Source organism: Megalops cyprinoides, chromosome 16, assembly GCF_013368585.1.
Source record: "Megalops cyprinoides isolate fMegCyp1 chromosome 16, fMegCyp1.pri, whole genome shotgun sequence".
NCBI classification, from domain to species: Eukaryota; Metazoa; Chordata; class Actinopteri; order Elopiformes; family Megalopidae; genus Megalops; species Megalops cyprinoides.
The window spans coordinates 14989698-15007362 of record NC_050598.1 but is presented as its reverse complement, the minus strand read 5'-3'; the positions used below and the strand labels follow the sequence as shown (position 1 = coordinate 15007362).

At 38.0% G+C, this 17665-nt stretch overlaps 1 protein-coding gene across 3 annotated transcripts in view; it reads left to right on the top strand.

The window, feature by feature from the left end:
• Positions 1-587: 587 nt before the first annotated feature.
• The window catches only part of LOC118791244 (androgen receptor-like), a 28072-nt gene continuing 10994 nt past the window's right edge, over positions 588-17665 (top strand). The window contains exons 1-4 of one of the 3 annotated variants that reach the window (XM_036548544.1): positions 588-892; positions 1876-3098; positions 10522-10673; positions 13423-13539. In XM_036548544.1, coding sequence (XP_036404437.1) covers positions 1894-3098; positions 10522-10673; positions 13423-13539 — 1474 coding nt within the window. In that variant the 5' untranslated portion in view covers positions 588-892; positions 1876-1893. Of the gene's footprint in view, positions 893-1175; positions 3099-10521; positions 10674-13422; positions 13540-17665 lie in introns of those variants that run through there. The other 2 variants (XM_036548543.1, XM_036548542.1) reach the window with 2 other exon arrangements.

The following is a 17665-nucleotide window of genomic DNA, read 5'->3' as shown; positions in this document are numbered from 1 at the left end:
TGGTTTGGTCCATGTTCTCTCTCTGCCTCTGAGTTCGGTAATCTCAATTACACATATGGATTAGTGCTGCAGAAATGTATTAGGATTATGACCGCCTGTGAGTTGAAGGTGGGTGTCAATAATGACTCACCTCAAACTCTGACCCAATACATAATCCAATCATGTAAGAATGCTTTGTCTTCCCCTTGAAAGTCCATAGACAACTTGCACTGTCCCAAACTGATCCTGCATACCTTGTCCACATTTACACCTGCACAAAATGCCAATTTTAAATATTTCCAAGAAAAGGGGGTATTTGATTCTTTGTTAATGTTTTTTTTTTCAAGATAATCTGTACAACAGGAGTGACATCAATATTTGACAGGATCTCCCTGCAGACAACCAGCCCTACATTCCACACACACACACACACACACACACACACACACACACACACACACACACACACGCACACACACACACACACACACACACACACTCCTAAACTATTTCACTATGTAGAGGATATGAGTGAGGGTAACAGAATACAAGTACCACTCCTTTCTGCTGTCCAAACTTGTTTGACTTGAAAACGACAAATAGGGCAGGACTCGAGAAATGCAGCTCTATTCAGTAAACAATTTATGAGTGTAAACTTTGCACCAATTCGAGAGCAAAGAATGAATGATCTGATTTATTCGGAAAAGGATGAATCTCAAACTGGGGAAAAATACATAGCCGGGTGCACGTCCTTTTAAATAGTCTATGACCACACAACGCACGAATTCTAACGGGAATAAAGTGCATAACGTTTGCATGAAGTCCAGCGCGTCTGCACTCCATGGTTATATCTGCGTCGAGACCGAGACCAATAGGCAACCGACGCTGAAACCAGTCTGAAGCTCGTATGTAGGTAGGTATGTTTTGACTCTTCATCACTTTGCTGTGGTCACTGAAATTACGTTTTGACATCAAACCACGTATTTTTCATTACAATTAGCTGTTATGAAAACTCAGCGTTCATAAATTGTGGCATTCAGTCTTTTTGGTGAAGGTCGACACACAAACCCCCGCCTTCGGAAAAAAAAAAAAAAAAACTTAACAGACCAGTTGCCCGCTGGGAATATGCCTACGCTCACCATGTCTTGCTTCACGTTGTCAAAGCGGGGAGCCACAGCGATATAACCCTTGGGACAGATTAGGAAGGTGCACACTCCGGTTTGGACAGTCGTTCATTCGGTCTGGACAATGCATACACCTTCTGGATGGTGTATGCATTTCTGAGCACTGAACATGCTCATTTTGATTTTAAACAAAACTAATTAGCCTATTATTTCATACACATTCATATCGACTGAAAAGGGATTCCTTCGCGGATTGATCGGGAGTGATATGATAGCGTTTGACCTCGTGAGTCGTAAGAGAATCATTTAGACAAGTTTATTATTTTTTGATGTGGCTGCAGACAACCGTTTGTGTGTCAGCCTTTTAAAATCGTTATTCTGATGTATTCTTGTAACTAACGACATTGCTTTCATTTCCTGTTATGTTTTTGGACCATAAACACTTGCAACCTACATATAGTCACTGCATAATGCATAAGTCTTTTTTCGATTTTCCTTGAACTTTATCCTGTCAATTTTAAAGATTTCATAAACAGGCTGTAGCCTACATGTCAGTGAACGATTCTGTTGCTTACATTTGGATTCGTGCCGTGCCAGCATTACACTGACTATGGAGATTCCCGTTGGGTTAGGAGGAGTTTCCGATCCCACGAATGCCGTCTTTCGTGGACCTTACCAAAACGTGTTTCATAGCCTTAAAGCGGCATTTCAGAGTCACGGCGCCGTCTCTAGAAACTTAGACTTTCCAAGTAAAAAGTGCGTTTTTTTGCAGAACAGACAGCCCAGTGAAATGCGCCACAGCAGCAGGCAGCCACCCTGTATTGGACTCGGCCTATTTTACGGGAACCCTTGTTATTCGGATACAGGGATAAAGGACGAGGCAGCGTGTTTTTCCAAACAACCCGACGCTGGAGCCGGACTTGGTCTTTTCACTCAAAGCTCATTGGATATTGAAGACGCGACCGCTTCTCAACTCCAGTCAGACAATAGGGAGGTGCGAACGAACGGTCCTCTTCTGTCCGGATCGCGGGGCTGCAAACAGAGGCAAGCATATCCCATGCCTACAGCGCCAGAGCACAGGAAGGACATACAAGCGAGCAGTGACAACTGCGTGGTGAATGGTTGTTCTGAGCCTGCCGGTGGCACCATCTCAGAAACTGCACGGGAGCTGTGCAACGCCGTGTCTGTGTCTCTGGGCTTGAATTTAGACCTTAATGAGATGACGGACCGGGGTCCAAACCGCGCGTCCCCATCCGCTGAAAGTGAGAGAAACTACTCATTTGAAGTGCCTTCCTGTGAGTGCGATGGGGTTGTGGCGAATGACTCGGCGACAGACTACAAATGCTCGAATGCAAGCGAAGAGATGACAATGTTTAAGTTAAACACCGCGAATGAATTGAGAGCACCCCATGCTAAATGGGATGTTCGTGCAGATTTGCATGCGAAGACAGACGACTCAGGTCGCAAGGACTCTTACAGTGGCATAAGTATGGATGGGACTCCCTCCGTCTACTTTCGGTTCGACCAACTGTTGCCAGCAAACCCGGCACACTCCGGGCAAAACGTACCACTGTCAGCGGAACCAGACAGCGACGCGTCTCTCGTCTTGTACAAATCAACGTGCTTTGAAAACAAAGTCGAAGAGAACACAGACGAAAGATTTATTGGACATAATATACAATACAGTGTTAAAGTGAAAGCAGAAGACGTTAACAAGACACCTGGAGGGGCATGGGGTATTCAGTACAGATGTAATGAAAACTGCAACATACCCTCTGTACCCCCTATAACACGTGGGCATCCTGACAGAGCCGGACTGTATAACTCGTTTGTTTTTAATCCTTGTGCATACGGGAGAAATGGTGGGTTTTTCCTGAGAGAAGGACCGTCCTCTGAGCAGGGGCATCTGACAGGGATGGTCGGCCACGTACCTGGCTCTTCCTCCATGAAAAAAGAGGATGAAGACCGACTGGGTGGACATTATTCGAATGTCAAGTGAGTAGACTAATTCTCCAGTGTCTCTGTCTCTAAATAATTAAGCTGATGAACGAAAGCCTAGGCATAATCGTTATTATGTAAGCGCCAATCTGCTGTTGCGACCCATCTAATATTTATGTATTTTTTTCTGGCACTCTAATTTCTCCATAATGAATGGATTGTATTGGATAATAAAAAAGTAAATTCATTGTGTGTGTAAAACTACAGTAACATTAATTAAGATAAATGTCACCATCAAAGTATCTGGCAATTGGTACATTACAATATTTCATAAAGAAAATTTACTTAAACCATTCGAATGAATACCTCTGATACGTTTATCCCATGTAATTATTGGGATGGACAAGAAACACATAAAAGCGGCTACTCACAGTGCTTTTTTTAAACAACAGAAAACTACACAACATACTTTTTTCTATACTGTGTATTAGGATGATATAAGAAAAAGGCAGATGAATGCTGTGTGATTATCTCAACACAACATCTCCCTCTGTTACATTTTTACACTGACTATTTGTCATGCACATTTGTATTTTTTTTTATTTCCAAAACATTGTTATGGGGGAAGCAATGCTAAATGCAATTAATGACCTTCAAATTATGATTAAACAAAACAAATACTGAAATGTTTATGACTTTATGACTGATGTAGTCAGTCGCCAAACAAGACTGACATGTTCAGCACATGCTTTTGATTGTATTACTGAAGCAAACGAAACAACAAGAGACAGGAAAAAAAATATATATGCAGAGTATTTGCTGAAGAAACTGCACTGTTGTGGGCATGCACTTGCACCATTGTTTCTTTACACGGGCTGCATGGAAACAGCACAGGACAACAGGGATTTTATAGCCATGACAGCAAACATTATTAGCTTGACTTCTGCCTTCAGAGGAACCATGTATGGAGGTAACCAGTGTTACATAGAGCTGATGAAGTTGTTGTTTCTTTTAAGATTAATATCCATGTCAGATGTGGCTTCATGCTACAAAATATATTAAAAAAATAAACTGTGAATAGGATGGAACTCAATAGACTAAACCACATTATTAGATGTCTAACTGAATTAAGGACAGTCATAGTTTGGCTAAAGTTTTTTTTTTTGTTTTGTTTTGTTTTACTTTTCATAATTTGGTAGGTTTTTTCTATCATTGTTCCAAATCATTGTTACTTTTAAGAGTAACAAGGATTGTAACAGTAACCACATTATTAGATGTCTAACTGAATTAAGAACAGTCATAGCTAGGCTAAAGTTTTTTTTTTTTTTTACTTTTCGTAAGTCGTTTTTTAATAATTAAAATATTTGGTTAGTGATTACTGTAGATCTTTTGATACTTTTACAAATTAAGCTAAGGTCTTTGTAAAATAAGTACGGATGCAGTGTAGTTCACTATTTAGTACTATTTGCACTGTTTCATAGATGAGATTCCTGCCTTTGAAACTGAAGAGCACTTGATGTTTTGATAGAAGACAATTATATCACATTCATTTACAAATGTTCAATTTTTCCTTATATTACTATTAGTAGTATTAGTATAATATTCAGTTGTATTTAGGAATGCACTCATTTATTATTTGTTATTTTTTAACTGTTTGGATGAGTGGGTATCAGACTTGCTAGACTTAGATTTGTCAAGCAATAGAAATACCAATGTGAACAGCAATACTTATTTCATACATACAGCATCCGTGCCCCAGTGAGATTTAACATGTTCTTGCACTATTGTCTAACAGTGATATAAAAGTGTCTTTACCTTCATTAAAGGTGTTTAGATGCCAAGCAGTGTTCCATAAGCGAAATGTTGCACCTCACTACAACACCTATAGTGACTAACAATGATCAGAAAGAGGTATACTATACTATATCACAGTTCACTAAAGGATGGAGTAATTACACAGTTTGGTTTTCAGTCACTTTCAGAGGATAATGAAGAAATCTTTAGTTCTGACAGTTAGTTCCCTCCATTATGGGGAGCCAATTAGGGAAACAAGGTGAGGTTTGAATATGTGGCCACAGAGGAGGGAACAGCTAGTCTACCAGATGCTGTTCCAATGTTATTTCCTGACCCACTGTGTGATGAGTGTTTCCTTTCATCGGAACAAGCAGAATTACCTACCTACACTACCCTGAGACCATAAACATCTATGAATACCATTCTCTCAGGAACTGCAGGGATGTCGTAGCATATACTGTTATTGCATAACAACTGTAAAAACTCCATCTCCTAATTGTGTAAACTGGCAGTTTTGCCGACCATGCTGTCTTTGCTGCAGCTATCACACTGACACCCCCCCCATCCCTATTCGTCCAGGGAGCAGTAGCCAGGAAACTCATGATGAAAGTCAGATGGAGAGAATTTGCTTTGGGGATATTCAGGATTGAATTTGCCATCCAAGGAAGTAATAAACATAGTTTAATTGCTGAGGTGGTTATTGCTTAGGTAGTCACTTCACAAAAGGTGTTTACACACCATGGTGTTTAACTATTTATTTATTATTCCTATTCCATTTTCTTAAATATGACAACACTTTTCAGAATTTTAGAAAACTGTTGGTGTTAACTGAATCAAACATTTTCATGGTGGACCACATAATGTAACGGTAGCCAGATGTACTTTTGCTGTAGTTTTTGGCTTTTATTTAAGGTATTATAGTGTGTTTTATAAACAGTGGGCTGCAGCATAATTGTTCTGTGTTAAACATGTTGAATATGCACTGCACATCTAATCTTGACAAAAAAGATAGATGTGAGATTAAATCGAAAATTTGTAAGATAATAAGATTCGCTAGTTTGTTAGCTATTGATGAAAATCTTGGCTAGGAAGGTGGCAAAGCACGGGGGTTAGAACCAATACGAAGTGGCTACCACCAGAAATTAAAATATATTTGCAATTTTCCATTGTGTGTAGTTAGTTAGTATTCTTGGCTAGATAAAGTGATTTTCCCCCATATAACTTCACTAAGGTTCTAAAAATAACTACCAGATATATGCCTCAGACTCATATTGGACAACTGATTTAACAGTACACCTTGTTGGACAGGTGTAAATATGCTGCATTTGAAATAAGGAGAAGGTGAACTACTTCTAACACCAGAAGCATTTGATTTGTCCTCTAGTGTGAACAATTCTTAAAAACTGAATATAAGTCAACATCAGCCTGTCAAATTAGCTAGCTAATCAACTAATGTTAGCTAACAATTAACCTGTCACATCTCTCCCATTGGTGGGTCCATAGCAGCTAGCTAGTGGCACATCTAACTTAGCTGGATAAGTTACTTTTCATTTTTATGCAAACTGATTTTCGAACTAAAGGTAGTCTTCACATTAAAGGTAGTTCCCATTTTTGAAATAAGAGTGCAGGCTGTTTTGGCCCCGTGTTTTCTGTTCTCAGTGGATGAATTCCGGTAGTTCCGGAATCTCTGTGTCATGTCCACTAGCTGACATGATTCCCTGGGTTGTAATACAGCGACAGAGTGCATTTGCACGTTTGTGTAAACTCCGCTTCCTTACATATGTAATAGTCTTTACTAATATTTGTAAAAGACTTAAACAAGAACTAGCTAACAGTGATGCATTAACAGACCCTAACAATTAAAGGTTAAAGGTTGTGCACCCACTGTCTTGACAATCCTTGGGCCACACAAAGTGTTTAACTGCTCCACACCCCAGTGGTCGGTTGCTACACAAAGCCTTTTATGTTAATTTTCAAGCACTGTTTCTTCAAATTCAGAAACATAGTTAGCTGTGGTCAGTGAAAGTATAGTATATTGCTAGCTAAGAAAAATACCTGCTCAGTATTTGTAGTGACTGCTAACGGCAGTTAGTGAGGTAACTGTGATGATATTTTTAACCATGTAAAATTGGTGCTGTTTAAGGTGTTGTGAGTTAACCACAAGTTGACCAATCAGATTGTGTGGCTGTTACTGAAAAAAAAAAAAAAACTAAACTATAAAACTATAAAAATAAAGATTAGTATGGTAAAGGGCAGAATACAGTTGGTGAGGATTACGTCTTGAACAGGACACAAGGCCATCGCGGAGAGCGCACATGGATGCAGGGGAGGATTTAGAGATGACAGTTGACCTAGACAGCCTGGCCTTGTATGGTGGGAGGAAACCAGATCACCCAGAGAACACACAAACCCCAAACGTCAAAACATCCCTGATTTGATTTGTCTGTTTCCACAGCTAAGAAGATGCAAGCAGAATTGTGTTAAACGCAGACTGTGTGTTATTTTCTAGTTTGTTTTCTCAGCTGAAGGGATTCTCATGCCAGAACCTGCTACATGAATCTAGCATTTTATTTTTAGTGTGCCATAATCTGCCAGTGTGCTGGCAGGGATTTCTGGCTCAGTTGTACTTTTTACACTGGAAAAGCCTGCCTTGTTTTCCTACTGAAACAGCAATGATCATTTGAACTGGAAAACATTTTGTGTGGGTTTTTTCACATAATACTTACTGTAAAATGATCCACATTTATTGTGAATGTCATCTAAGGAAGGCAGAGGAAAGTTATACATATGCATGAACTGTTTATTAGCTATTTAGTGAACAAGCTGAATAAATTAGATATAAGAATGTATACATATTAAGCAGGAATATTATAGCATTAATTAAACAGGATTTGCAATGATCTATTATCCGTTTGGTTTGTAAAAGGCTTGTTTTATGTTTCCATTTTGTGTGTGTTGCTGAAAAAGCATTGTACAGGTCATTTGCAAGTTAGCTCATGTTTAAGCTTTCAACTTTAATTTCTTTATGGATTTGGGGTTTGAAATATGGTAAGAATATCAAGATAAGATAATAGTACTAAGGAAAGAATGGCTTGGCTATTGTCAAGTTAAAGTGGCACTGGTGTTTAAAAACTATTATTCACTGGATGTAATCATTAATTAGTGTTTCTTATGAAGATTTTCTTACCTTATCAGTTATACTGAAATTATATCTCACAGCTGATAAATGGTTGCAAGTGAATTGCTTACCAACTGCATGCCAGATACAGTGCTCATGCACTCACATGACTGAAATTTTAATGATTTTTAGACTTTTTTGTGCCTTGCTTTGCTGAATCAGTTTTACTGGATGTTACATTATTTAGTATTAATTGCTAGGAGTGTCCCTCATCATGGTCAGAAGGGCATTATAAGATAAAAGGGATTATGGATTGTAAAACTGTGATACATACTGTATTCAAACCAAGTGCGTCAGTAATAAGTACACTTGGATTAGTCATTTGTGTGATGTCCTCTTGGTTCAGCAGGTGTGAGACCCTACAGCACTTAGGTATATGATTTCCAGCATATAAAGGTGTGAGATGCCTTTTTAGAGAACAAAACAGCTTTGGAGATATGGTATAATGGAATTCCAATAAATGATAATCCATTTAACGTATTAGTTATGGTCCTATGAATTGTAATAACATTTGTTAATCTCATCACAACTGCAGCAAATGTCAAAGAGGAAGTAGCCTTTGCGCACCCTCCCTACCTCAGAAAGAATGTTAGGGAGAAGAATTATCTCATCTCTTGCTCTCTAGACTGTAAAACTTTATGGATTTACGTGAAAGATTCATAATCAGAATTATTTGGTTGACATTATAAATTATGATAGGAAAATTACATTTTTATCTACATTTAATAATTTTAAAGCTGTACCAAATAAATGAAGAGGAACTACAGAAGAGGAATGTTGTACAGCTTTGTATGAGGGCATGAGATAGTATGAACTGTATTAGTAAATTACTGAAGGATTTTAAATTGTCTTGCATTGTTAGCTGACTATCACAGTAACATAAGCTAAGGTGCAGCATTAAGATTTGGAAGTCTCTGTGAAATTACCCTTTGCAATATTGCTTAACTGATCAACTGAAAGGCCCTTACAAGGTAACAGTTTCTGACATATTTTCACTAGATGGTGAGGATCCAACAGAAGCAGTTACAGCCCCGGAGGAGTGACTATTCTGTTCGTGTTAATCTGTGGCTTGCTGCCCTAGAGGCTTGGGTGAAAATCAAGACAGTCCAACATGTTTTCACGGCATTTGAAATGTGTTGCTGCTCAGATTTCAAGCATGATCCATAAGCAGATATTGCCAAGTATTTAATTAGCCAAGTAAGAAAAAAGGAACATCACAGCTAATTTAATTATCTTAAATAAAAATATATTTCAAGTGCACATCAACTAGGAAACATTTGCCTCTTATGTTTCCAAATACTTCTCTAATTCATTACAAAAATACAAACATTCTTCCCTATAATAGAGGGAATAGCTAATTATGTCATGACTGTATATTTGTGTAGTTTGCAGCATTAGGCAGTGTGGCATAGTGGTTTCATGCTCCACTGTCATGGCAGGGTGAGCTCCAGCTCCCTTAGTTGGGGGCAGGCATGCCGTGTAAACAATATGTATGCTAAGGTGTTATTAGAATTATCTTTTAGTACTAAACTTGATGACAAGCTCATGTGTACCAGGAGAGGATGCAGCAGAGTGAGGAAATGTGTCATAAATGTACAAACATGATTTAGGTATCTACAGTACAATAAATGTAACCACTAACAGATTAACTAAATTGTAAACCCAGCAGTGACTAATTGTTTCTTGTTGCCTGCCTATAGAAATATGCCCAAGCAGAGGCAGCTTGTAAGTGATCCTGGTTTGAGACCTACATTTGAAAAATTCTGTTGCATTGTTTCCAATATGTTTACGTTTAATTATTTGGCAGGTGCTCTTGTCCATGGTGACTTACAAAAATGCATTCAATATGTTAGGAAATTAGATGCACAGATGCTAACACATTAGTGCTGTCCTTGAAAGGTAGTCCTATTGTGGTAAACATTGTCACAGTGGGATTAAGTACCGTCAAAGGACATGCAACCTTAAACACCAGAAGTCAGTAACATCACAACACGTGATATGTGAGGTCTCGAGATCAATATCACATGTTGCATTAATACAATGTCTCCTCCCAAATCACTTGATGTATTTACATGCAACATTCATTAAATTGTGATTTGATGGCTCAAAAATACCTACGAAATGTGTTAGTAGCTATTTATACATTATTTCATAATTATTTCATCAAAATATAGCCATTTGCAATAGCCAGAGGTGTGTGATCCATATATGGTTGTCATAGATCACATGGTATGAAAAATATTTCCCTACTGTGCTTGGTCACCTTCATAGCTGTTTACAACTTCTCATAGTTATTGTTGTTTTTTTTCCCCCTCATTGTTATATATATTGCAATTTTATATACTGCTTATATATTTTGTGTATGTTTATCCAATTGTTCAGCTACCTCTGTTTTATTTTCTAATATTCAGTCTAAAGTGCTTTCTAGGTGTAGAGTACTCTGAGTAACCTGTAGGTGAGACATTGTTTACATAATGATAATTACAATTATTTCTCATATTCTTAAAGGTGTGAGGGTGATCGGGAAAATGTGTTCCCAATGGAGTTCTTCTTCCCACCCCAGAGGTCTTGCCTGATATGTGGGGACGAGGCGTCCGGATGCCATTACGGGGCTCTCACCTGTGGCAGCTGCAAGGTGTTCTTTAAGAGGGCTGCAGAAGGTGAGCTATTACAAAAACCATTTAATTGTGTGTGTTTTTGATATTTATTTGGTCATAATTTACACTGCATGTTTCTTTCACTCACAATGAATGTGACTGACTTTTTAATTGCAGTATGCAAGATTAAATGTTTTCACACAGCTGCAGTGGTTAGCACACAACCACAAGGAAAGGCTGAGTGAAAGAATCTACTTTTCCCCCGCTAGTGCCAGTGTAGCATCTTATTTCATAAAGGTAGCTGCTGTCACTTTTGACTGGATTGTTTTTGTGACTGACTGCTATGGCCCAAAACTTTGTGTTTTCTGCACTATATTGTTATGTTGGATTTTTTATGATTTTAAAACGGAAAACTTCAAAACTCAAAGAAGCCCTTTCTGATGTCATACACACATACTGTAGATTCAAGGTGTTGTCCCGTGGAAGGAGATGGGAGAAAGGACACAGCCAAAAAGGAGTACATTTCAGAGAATAAGAAAAACCCTCTCAGCTCACTCACTGACCTGTTGTGAACAGTGGAAGCCAGTTTATCTGTGTATTTGAATTTTGCGTCATCAGAACTGCAGCTGCCAACTAAATTATGTCATCCCAAAAATCATATCATACTTTAAAATCTCAAATGGGTAGCCTCCTTTTTCACATCCATTTTATAAGCAAATCCCACTAGTGTGAAAGTATAAGGGGACATTCTTGTCCCCTACTGTCAGGCTGGGGATTAATACTGAGAACTTAATGCTGCAGAACTATTTGGTCAATGATCAGGCTAGCAGTCTCTCTCATTTCGGTCTGACCTAGAATGGAATAGGAAATGGGATGGGTCTGTGTGGACAGGATGTCATCTTAATGGCAATTCCACATGTTCCACTGTGGCACTTTTTATGTTCTAGAGCAATCATGCGTTATTTGATAGTATTCTTTATTTTGCTGGTTCAAATGTGAATTATTCATATGCACCTAGTACGAGACAGGCCAGATTTTTTTAAAAAAAAGCACACCGTGTTACTGAATATGAAGTGATAGATTAAACCATATTTTGTTCTACCAACAATATGGCAAATTTGATTTTAATTGCTAACAGGTGGTGTCTGCAGTCACAGGATGGCATGTCCATTATGTTCTGTTTTTTTCAGTATATATCATGAACTCATCCAAGTTGCATGCATACCTTTTCAGAAGGAAACACAGAATGTGAAGGCCTCTCAATTTGTACATGGTTTTCAAAAAGTGATGTAAAATTATTCCATGTGACCCCCACTGTATGCCATGATCAACACTTTTGGAAGCTTTAAATGCAGTGAATGCTGTTCTTTGCATACATATTTGTATAATTTTTTTTTAACAACATTGTTTGTAAGTATACAGTAAAAAGAGTTGGGATATTTATTTTAATTGCTATGGCAGTTTGCCCAACAAATGCCCAACACTTTGTTCAACTTGGAATAACATTACATTACATTACATTATTGTCATTTAGCAGATGCTTACATAGTTTTACATTTTAAAAACATTAAGTAATTTGGTAGACACTCTTACCCATTGCAACTTTCAAAGCAAATACACTCTTAAAGGTACAATACTTAAGATACTAACCCTAACCCTAACCCTAACCTTTGCCCTTAGAAGTAATGTAAGGTTTTGGACCAGTACAGGTGTCTCCAGTAGTAGTTCGTGTTTGTGTAACTGTTGACTGGGTGTTTGGCTATTTTATATTCTGATTACTAGCAGTTTCTTAGCAATACCTGGAAAGCCTACATCATTATTACTGTGGGACACTGAAAGGGCAAGGCAGACAAAGACAGCTGTAGACTTAGCTGTAGAAAGAAAGATTTTACTTGAATTGGGAACTACAACTGTGACTTATATAAAAATAATAAGATGTCCAGTGAGCTCAAAAAGTATTTGGAGAGTGACACATTTATGTTGTTTTGGCTCTGTACTCTGATACTTTGGATGTGCAGACTGTGCAGGTTTATTTTTGTCAGAGGAACCGCTTAAAAACTACAGCAGGTTTTGTACATACTCCCCCCATTTTAGGATACCACAAGTGTTTGGACAGATTAACATTATAGTTCAGTAAAGTCAGAAGGTGGTCACTGTATCAAATTTGAATTCCTGGAGTACACAGCCAAGACAGCAACTGTCGCTGTCCAAATACTTTTTAAGTTCACTGCATATAGTTATGGTAACCTCTTATTTGGTGAAGGATTTTGTCAAGATAGGGAATAGATACAGTACATTTGAAGTGGTGATCTGTTTGTCATCATATATGCCATACTTATGCGAAACACTGAAAAATGCTTCATAAACAGGGGATTGCTCTCAGACAGCATTTTGTAACAATCCAGCTCACTCTTGGTAGGTTTGGTAAAAGCTATTTTCACACTTTTTTATAACTTTACTTGCAGGTATCAGTTTAATCGGTCGAATTTCAAATTTGTTCCACACAATTATGGACCATAAAGTTGGACAGACATCCTCTTGCCACTTTTGTGTGTCTTGTATTGCATTGTTTTTCCCCTTCATGCAGCCCTGTTTCGGTGTCACCAGTCATATATTCGGCTCAACAAGCTACTCGGGGACACCAGATTGTCTTGTTGATCACTGCAACGTAGCAGAATAGGGGCTGAAGATTTTGATGAGAGTTATCAGTGTTTCAGATTGTGTCACAGTGCCCACATTCCCAGAGAGGCTGTGTTTCTATTTCTGTCTCACAGAGAAGTTGCTGAGGTGTTCTTTATTACTTTGTTTACAGGGAAGCAGAAATACCTCTGCGCCAGTGTCAATGATTGCACCATTGATAAACTCAGAAGGAAGAACTGTCCATCTTGCCGTCTTAAAAGGTGCTTTGAAGCTGGGATGACCCTTGGAGGTAACACAGTCATTTTTTGTAGTTTACAAAAAGGTTTACATCTTGCATGGATATTGAGAAACGCCATTAATAGGTACATGACGTCAGTCAGTGGGATAATTTGCTGAGGAAAATTGAAAGTGTGAGTAGTTATAAACGCAAAAAGCCTTTTGTTTAGGAGAACACTGGACTTATGCATGTCGAGCACATCCTGGTACAAAATATAACAGCCCAGCCACAAAGTAAATGATGAATGGTGAAGCAGAAGCATGAACATCATGTAAAAGCAACAAAACTGTATTTCTGAATGCTTTATAATTAACAAATGAGAACATGGTGAATAGACAGGTATTCCCTGGTGATCTAAATTATGTAATAAAATCTAACAACAAAGCAATAGGACCAATAAACTGATGATATGTTAAATTTTCAGCAGTGCAATTCTATCATACCAATAACAATAAGAAACAGGCCCTGATAATGGGCAGAAGAATGCCTCAGCAATGATAGGGAGAAGAGCCAGAATGTTGCTCAATACTTTTTTTTGTAAGTAGCTGCTTTGGCTAAGAGCATCATTGTGTGTGAGACTGTGTGTTTCCTTCCTGTTATTTTCACTGTTCATATTGTAGGGATGGGAAAGGTATGGCTTGCATGATTTGTTCATATTTATGTACACTCATTGAAAATTCCTTGTTATGAAATATATATCGTGATATAAACGTGTTATATCGTTTTATAAGGGCAGGATTCAGTCCAGTTTGGATTTGAGGCTTGAGTTACAAAATATTTGCTCTGATTACACAACTGAATTTGAACTGTTTAGGAAAGATGATGCCACATGCCAAAATAAACTGCTTTTAGGTTTCAGGTTTTTTAAACCAGGATGTTCTCTCTCATTCACTTTGTCCTTAGCATAGCACTTTTTTAACATGGAAAGGCACTGGAGTACCAATGAGTACACTGACATTTACCAAAATTGATTATTTCTATTTGGTAAGCCACTTTTAAAAATCAGTAATGTAAGTTTGTACAGAAAGTCAATAAATACATTTAATAAATACATGTGTATATAACATGGAAAGAATCTGTTTAAATAGCTTAATAATGAGGATTCAGTTCTGGTGGAGTGTCAACAGGGAAAGGGGACCTATAGTATTGAGATGTGACTGGTAAATGCCTTTGGAATCTTTACTGAGAGAATAGCAAAGGGAAAAAGGGGAATCTGGTCATTTCAATGCCCAGAAAAGAAAGCGGGCCATTACATTTAATCAGAGGTAGTTAGCCTTAACTTTGAGTGATTATTTATTTATTTTTTTATAATTAAACATCATCACAAGTCTGGTGGTCCCTATAAAGAACAATGTGTGGAAAAAATTGTGCCCGTTTGCTTTAATTTGTTACTCAAAGGTTAAGGCCATAGAACCATAATTAGCAGATTGCATGATCACCTGCCTGTTGCATAAAAATGTCTCCATATTGCATTAGACATTAATATGTGCACACATATTATTTTCGTATTATACTAGAGTATATTATATTAGAGTATTCTGTACTCTTTTAGATCCACTTTTTGCTACCCAGGAAATGAAAATCAGAGAGATCTCATTCAAAGTGAGAAAATCTGTACCGAGAGTGATTTCAGGGATATTGCACAGGTCTCCTTCCAGAAAAGAGTCTCATTCTCATCTCCTTGTCATCATTTCAATAGCTGCCATACAACTGCCCCGCCGGAGCTAATCTAGCCTCCTACTGAATCGCCGAATAATTTGTACTGATAGATTAGGTCCCAGGATAGGTGTGTAAGTAATTTTAGCTCCATATTTCAGTTGACTTTTTTCCTGCTTTTTACTACCATCGACCATTAAAATTGTTCCTTCCTCACAAATGTGAAACTGGAAAGAGAAAAGTAGCGCTGAAGAAAAGTATGTGAAATTATCGCAATTTGCTGTATCTGAGGGTAGTTGCTAGGGGAAAATGTGTAATACAGGGTAAGGGTGACAGGGGTCTTAGTCCTCTGCACTTGTTATGAAATCTGTAAGGACAATTTCTGTGGAACATCAGGTTATTTCACATGTGGACTTTGAAGCCATATGCAGTGGATGAGCAAAATATGATATGGTAGGTTCTAGAGATGGTAATTTCTCACATTATTCTAACAGTGCTCCTATTCTGTCTGACATTCATAGGGCCCTATTTAGATGGTGCAAAACAACAAAGCAATACTCAAATACAAGTGGGTAGCACAAGATTGATGTGTTGGGACAGCATGGATGGCAAAAAATAACCAAGATTAGCTATGATGGCTATTTTCCTCCTTTCTTTTCTCGGTGGTTGCATTGAACTCATGTGTCAGCAATAATAATAATGAGAAACATGAAGGTTTATTTATGTGGTATGTGGGAGTTGCATCCACACATAGATGCTATTACAGTTATAACATTATGTATGGGTCTGGAAAAATTGGCAACCATATGTTTTCAAGTAGAGCACACTGACACAGAAATAGTGCTAATTTAACTTTGGACTGTCAAAACCTGGTAAAGACTGGGGGAACGGTCTGTACTGCTATCAACAAGTGGATTCAGAGATCATTTTGAATGAAATCTCACAACCCACCTTTTCCTGTAGACTGCTAACTAAGCAGTTGGTTAGTAGTTTGGACCACTAGGTAAGTTTTGTGGCCTCTCACTTATCATGCCCTGTCAGTAAGGTACTTGTAACAAGCTCTAGTGCCATTAAAATGCCCAGATTGATTCAGACGTGCCTGCCTGTATCTTTACTAGTTCACAGGGCCTACCTTTGCCACTGACACTTCCACAATGGTCACCCTGGTGTGTATCTCAAAATAAAGAAGCATTTCTGTTTGAATTGTGGTTTGAAATTTGCATTTCCTGAAATTAATTGTTCTTACCTTTGTAGTCCTTTATTTCATAAACCTTTCATGGATTTAACAGGCTCCTTGCACAAATATAGATAATAATTCAGAAGTAATGTCTAGGGCCTCATAGACTCATGGACTCATCTAGGGCTGCTTATTAATCATAGCAATCTAAAAAGTAGCACAAAAAGTAGCACAGGTATGTATGGCTTAAATGTCTTAATTTAAGGGCAACTCTGATAGCTGTAATATTAAATTTATGCCCTAGATTTGTTGTCCCTTTTATGTTTATACTGTTGAATGATCTAGTTGGCTGGCTCTAAAAACTAGGATAGTAAATGGCTGAAAGAGGGCCAGAGTGGTTGTCAAACTAAACTAGTAGTTGTTAAAATGACAGGATACTCTTTACACAGTAGATACTCAGTAACAGCTGCTTAATTAAGTATGAATAAAGTGTGGCAAATCAGAAAGGCTATAATAAGAGTCAAAAGTAATTACATCTGCTACAAAGTTGTCACAGAGGATGGGCGTGAGGATGGTGCTATTTAAAGTGAGCTGGTCTTTACTCTGAAAGCAAGCCAGCGATCTCAAGGCAGAAATCACCTGACTCATGACGACCATTAAAGCAATGTTTTTATCGCCATGCTGTAAACAAGAACTGTGAGGTTTAAAGTGCCACAGCTTATTAGACACTTGATCAATCATGAATAAAAGTTTATTGCATTTTAATACAGTGCATTTACATTTAAATAAGAATTACTAAGAATCAACTGCATATAGTAATCAAAATTGGGCATTACAGTAATTACCATAGAACCCAGCACATGGAATAATTTGAGAAAAGGTGAAACATGTATCTCAGCTAATATGCTAGTCAACAGAACCGTGGACCGTACTAACCAAGCCCCACAACACTGGTGATCGGAATCTCCCCGCTGTCAGGGTGTTGTCATTACCGTACTCTTTGTAAAGTGAGCCATGCCACCTGCCTAATCAATGGACATTAAATTGTTCTAATTCTCAAAGAGTTTAGGATAAAATGGTGGATTCTGGATTAAAAACATGGTGGATTGACCTTTTAATGGACAGGGTTTTGAAGTAGGTGATCAGAGGTCATAGTGGTAGAAGGTAAAGGACAACATGTTATAACACTTTGAGACAGCAAGGTCAAAAAAAAAAAGTGAGAAAGTACGTACTGAACTCCTCATGTGAGCCTTTTAGCCCAGAAGAAGGGATGGCTTGTTTTTTGTAATTCACTTGCATATGGCA